Genomic DNA, 6,185 nt, shown 5'->3' with positions numbered 1-6,185 from the left:
TTTAGTGTATTTAGTACAAGGTCTACAGGGTCTCACTACACAGATTGGACTTGTAGTGATCCTTCTGTTTTTCAGCCTCCCAAGCACTGGGATTACAGGAGCGTGCTACCATGCCTAGTCTCAGTTGCTGTCTCATCCGCACTGCGGGGGTGGGGCCAGCATGGCACACAGGATCAAACCCTGGTCTCTGTCTGCCTAAGCAGGCACTTTAATGTGCTGAGCTGTCTGGCTGGCCCTCCTATTACAAATTGTGTTGCTTATAAACATGGCTGTGTATAATATCACTGTGGCATGACATTAACTCTTCCTGGAAGATACCTAGAAGGGGAATAGCTGGGTCTAATAGAGCCTCTAGTTTTAGATTTTTGAGACATCTCCATACTGATTTCCTTAATGGTTGTATCAGTTTACACTCAGCAACAGTGGAGGAGGGTTCCTTTTCCCCATAGCCTTGCTAGCAAGCATTTGTTATTGGTTGATTTCTTGATGATAGCCAATTTCTTTCTGGAGTGAAATGGAATCTCAGTGTTGTTTTAATTTGCATTTCTCAAATGACTAATGATGTTCAAAGCTTTTCTTAATTTAAATTTTTCCTTTCCTTTTTGATGGTGCTAGGATTGAACCCAAGTCCTTACACGTAGTAGCAAGCATGGTATATAGGGCTGGAGAGATAGCTTAGAGGTATAAGCACCTGCCTGTCAAATGCAAGGTCCTGAGTTTGATCTCTGGTCTGAAAACAAAAATAAATGCGGTATATTCTCTGAGGTATATTCCCAGACCTATTTTAAAACTTTTGAATGCTATTTAACAGTTAGACTTATGGAATACTGTTTTTATATATATATATATATATACATGCTGTGTGATAATCAAATTTAGATAGCTTATTCATCCATTTTATTTTTTTAAATTTCTATTTATTTATTTATTTATTTATTTTGTGTGTGTGTGGCCAGTTCAGCCCACCAGGGGATGGGGCTGGCTGGCATGTGGTGCTGGGGGATTGAACCGCGGTCCCTGTGCTTTGCTTAGCTTGTTCTAAGTAGGTGCTTTAGACCACTGAGCCATCTCACCAGCCCAATCCATCCATTTTAAATAGGCATTGCTACTAAGCAAGGTCTTGTGTGATCTTGCATGGCTGTAATCTCAGTACTCAGGCTGAGGCAGGAGGATTACTGTGAGTTTGAGGCCAGCCTGGGCTACAAAGTAAATTCTGAGCCCGCCTGAACTACATAGTGAGACCTTGTCTCAGAAGAAAAAAAAAATTATCCATTCACCCATCCATCCAATTTATACCTTTTTTTGGTTTGGAACATTCAGAATTTTTCTTCTAACTATTGTTGAACACTTTTTACATTTTCTCTCCTAGACAGTGCAATGGTGGGTAAAGAGATGTCTCCAAGAAAGCGGCTGTCGAAGGCCAGTGAAAATCTGGAGAAAGAAGACCAGAGAAACTCTACAGAGGAGTCCCTAGAGACATTTAGAAATGGTGAGGCTTTTAATTTTTTTTTTTTTTTAGATGAATTAATGCACAATTTCAGTGTTCTAGACCAGAGATTGCCATCTCTTTAGTTCTGTTTATTATAAATAAGTATTGATTATTTTTTAGGGATAATTTTGTATCTAGTAAAAAAGAAATTAGAAAATCTTTTCATGTTAAAAATAATTTAGTTGAGTACTATGTTTTAGACATTTTTTCATTCAGCTGCCTAAGCTACTACTATTACCTGTTACTACTGGGGTACCTAATTATTGAAATATTCGATACTGGAGCTACAGCAGAGATCAGTACTGACATATTTGGCTTTATGTAGTACCTTGTTAGGTAGATGACAAAATAAACTCCTAAAATCATACAAAATTAGATTTTTATAAATAAGTATAATCTTACATTAAAATTACTAATTACTCTCATTAGATATAATGAGTAAAAATTGAGTAATTAGCTTAACATAGTTAATGAGGTATAAATTTAGTGGAGGGAGAGAGTAGGGAATTTTATCTTATATCCAGGTTTAAGACAAATACAAAATAAAAAAAAATAAAAAAATTAAAAAAAAAAAGACAAATACAAAGAGGATGACCCAGTGCTTGTTAAGGTCGAGGCTTTTGTTTAAGAGCAGTAGGCTTGTAAGTGCAACTCTTATGTCATCTATTATGTCAGGATATTTATTTTGCAATGACATTTGTCTAGATTTTATTTCAACAGGAATCTTCGATTTGAGCCTTGTTTGCTTAACAAATTAGGGGTGGAACTTTCTGAGACAGGTGACTTTGACATCCTGAAACTTCTTTTATTTTTTAATTAATTAATTAATTTATTTGTGTGTGTGTGTGTGTGTGTGTGTGTGTGTGTGTGTGTATGTATGTATGTGTGTGGCCAGCTCAGCCCACCAGGGGGCAGGGCTGACTGGCATGTGGTGCTGGGGGATTGAACCGTGGTCCCTTTGCTTTGTTCAGCTTGTTCTAAGTAGGTGCTTTAGACCACTGAGCCATCTCACCAGCCCTGAAACTTCTTTTAATAAACATTCTTTTTCTTACTTAAATTTAATTGTAATAATGAGCAGCTTGACCCCACCATTTTAGCATAATGAAGTTTACTGGCTAGACTTTTGTTTTGCGGAACCGGGGATTGAACTCAGGCCCTTGTGGCAAGCACTTAATCTACTGAGCTATCTCCCCGGTCCCCTGACTAGACTCTTAATAGCTGCTTATGATATTTACATTGCAAAAGGAAAGTTCTATCATGATATAAAAAGTAAAGTTTGTATAAAGAAAGAGCGAAGGTTGAAAACATTTTCCCTTCATGGGACTTAGTAATAACTCAGATTGACTCCCTTGCCTGAATTCTTCCTATATGTTAGAAGTTTTCTTGTTTATTTTTCCTTCCAGTTCTGGGAGATAGAAAAATATTATTGAAAATTTTTACCCTATATAATCTCTTTATATCCCAATTTAGCAGAAGCTTTTAAATTACTCTAACTTACATATTCCTATTGTTTCATTTAGTTCATTAAGTTTTCATTTTGATTGCTGAGCAGATGTTAAAAATTACGTTGTTTAGCTTAAATTAAGAAGAGTAACAGATTGCTACCCCACCCCTGGCTTAGTGTATCTAATGTCCATTGCAAAAAGTGTGTTTCTCCATTCACTTGGGGGCATTTTTTCAGTTTTGAAGAGTTAGTGGGGGTAAGTAAGATATGACCTCTGAGTAACACGATTTGAAGACTGGCAGGCCAGTCATTGTGACCTGGCCTCATTTATTCAAAGATAATTTTACTTTACTAAGTAAGGTAAAATTAAAGTAAAGTAAATCCCAGGTAATTCATATTCAGGCCAATATTCGAGACATATCTTGTAGCACTTCTTGCTTGAGGTGCACGTGAAAATTAGCTGTGGATGAGGATATCATCTAATGAACAAAACCAACATATTGACCACACTGAAATGAATCAGAATCTTCTTAGGGAGGACCCAGAGATGTAAGGTTTCAAAAAAACTTGATAGTACTGATTGTTACAGGTGATTGAAAACACTGTTGTAAAAGACTTTTGGGACCTAATTTTCATTAAACTTGTGTTGCATAATTCTTGGATTTTAAAAATTTTTTTTTCCATAATTTTATTGAGAAATAAATAGCAATGAGACAGTTTCAAATCAAATTAGTAGGACAGTCCCAATAATTAACACATTGCATACTGCCTTCCTAGTGGTTATTTGTTGTACAAGATGAAGACATGATATCCTATTTACAAACACAATTAGAACAAATCCCTCTATTCCTTGAATTAAGAGATTGTAGCTATATATCTATCCTAACCATTTTGAATACACAGATATAAAATGGTCATTCATCTATATCCCCTTTTCTTGTTTAGTTCCATCATTTAAATATTATAGGTGTGTGAACTCAGCAAAATATTCCAAAATAGTCTAGTAGTCCATAATAGTACTAGGTCTTCCACAATTCTTGGATTTTTAATCTGTGATTTACAACTCAATAATTCATGGGTAGGATGGATGAATTTATGTCCTAATTTGTCTAGTTTGACCTCAGTTTTCCCCTTTGTCCAGTGTAATTATTTGTTTATTCAATATATTTCTTCATTTTTATTATTATTTTTAGTTTTTTGTGATAGGGTCTTGCCTTATAGTTCAGGCTAACCTTCAGTTTACTATGTAGACCTGCAGTGACAAGCAGAATGAAATGACACCCAAGATTTGGAAGCAGATTTATTTATATTGGTGGGCACTGATTGGATTCATTCCCAGAATATCAGGCCCTGATCTCTGGTGGTCCAGGGCTTGATGCACCTTTGTACAGAGGAGGTACAAAGGTGAGACAGCACAGCCTGGCAGTTCTTCTGGTCAGCTAGCGGAGTGAGATCATCAGTTATGGGGTAGATTCATGATCATCAGTTTATGAAGCTTAGTATAATGGGATAGCCAGTCCAGCCTGTATGTTCGGCTGCACACTCGCAGTTACAGGGATCAAGAAAGTAATTACAAAGCCATGAAGCAGTTACAGGGCGAGGCAGTTTCAAAAGAAAGGAGGGTTTTTTTTGGCAGAACCGGGGATTGAACTCATGCCCTCGTGCTTGTCAGGCAACTTATTCTACTGAGCCATCTCCCTGGCCCCAAGAACGGAGTTTTAAAATGATGTTTCTCTTCAGTTTTTCCATTTCAGCCCAGCCTTCCTGGGACCACTAAGAGATCCTCCTGTGCCAGCTTCCCTAGTGTTGGGACTATGAGCACAGGCCACTACACCTGGTAGTCAACATAATTATTTTTGTCATGCTTAAACATCTAAGATTATGATGAAAAAAACAGAATGAAGGCTGGAAATACAGCTTAGCATTGTGGTTCCTGCCTGGCAAGTGGGAGGTCCTGAGTTCAATTCCCAATACCATTCCTCAAAAAAACAATGAATTTTTATTTACTCTTATGATGTTTTATATTCAAATATTTGGTCCATTTGAATAGTAAGTTAGGGGTCTAATTTTAATAGTCTTCCAAAATGGCTAGTGTGCTTATTAAATTTCCATTTAGGCCTAGGGTTGTGGTTTAATCCTCATTTCTGTGTGACTATTTATAACTTAATCTTTATTTCTAGTTTAGATTTCCTTTTTTTTATTTTTGATGAAACAGAGGGTTTATTTTTTACTGTTCTGGGAGTCAAAATACAGGCCTTTGGATCAGTGTAGTATCAGACCTGTACTTCCAGTCCAAGGCTATCTTTTAAAACGAGATCATTAACAAATAGGAGTATGTTTCAAGGTATCTTGTCCAGTATAATTAGGTTGGGAAAGGAATAAAAATTTAAAACATTTTCACAAGGCTGGTTTGCTTCAAAATCTTAATGTGTTTAGTGGGGTGTTTTTATGATTTTTATCTGTTACTGGGAAAGGCAGAAGATACCACTTTCGGCCCTACCACAGTTATTGCCTTCCCAGTATCTCTCCAGTATGTGATACCATAGATTTCATTTTTGAAGATTTTTTCTTTTAAATGTATTTAGTACAATCTCACTACACAGCTCAGACTTGTAGTGATCCTCCTGTTTTCAGCCTCCCAAATGCTGGGATTTCAGGTGTGCACCACCACACCTGGACTCCCTTGCTGGCCCAGCGTGCCCTATGGTGTCTCCAGTGCAGTATGTGGACTGGGGAGCCAACCCTAGTCCATGCACTTGCCAAAGCAGGTGCTTAGTCTGCTAAGCCATCTCGTCAGCCCTAAAGTTGCCTTGCGAATGTCTCTTTCAGATTGTTTAAGGTGTGGTCAGTGAGAGTGTTTTAGAAAATAACCAGGAAAGGGCCGGCCAGATAACTCAGCGGAATAAAGTGCCTTCTTATGCAGAGCACAGCGGCTGGGGTTCCATCCCCTGTATGCCATGTCAGCTCCACCTGTGTGGTGAGCTGAGACTGGGCGTGGTGGCACATGCCTGTAATCCCAGTGCTTGTGAGGCTGAAAACGGGAGGATCACTGTTGAGTCCAATCTGTGTAGTAAGACCCTGTAGATCCTATATTAAATACATTTTTTTAAAAAAGAAAAACCTTTCCTGCTGAATCCCGAATAGACCCACTGTGCAGGCCCGGCATGTGAGTGAGAGGACCTGGGGCCCGCAGATCCTGAACAGACCCAGAGTGCAGGCCCAGCATGGAACCCTTCAGCAGAACTCCCTGCA

General features: G+C 38.1%; 1 protein-coding gene across 1 annotated transcript in view; it reads left to right on the top strand.

Moving 5' to 3' along the window:
• The window catches only part of Soat1 (sterol O-acyltransferase 1), a 61,556-nt gene that overhangs the window by 12,632 nt on the left and 42,739 nt on the right, over positions 1-6,185 (top strand). The window contains exon 2 of the mRNA XM_023703605.1: positions 1,370-1,489. Coding sequence (XP_023559373.1) covers positions 1,378-1,489 — 112 coding nt within the window. The 5' untranslated portion in view covers positions 1,370-1,377. The remainder of the gene's footprint in view (positions 1-1,369; positions 1,490-6,185) is intronic.

This window comes from Octodon degus, unplaced genomic scaffold, assembly GCF_000260255.1.
Source record: "Octodon degus isolate 3935 unplaced genomic scaffold, OctDeg1.0 scaffold00176, whole genome shotgun sequence".
Lineage (NCBI taxonomy): Eukaryota > Metazoa > Chordata > Mammalia > Rodentia > Octodontidae > Octodon > Octodon degus.
Note: the sequence above shows the minus strand (reverse complement) of the source record. Positions and strands in the feature narration are given on the sequence as shown.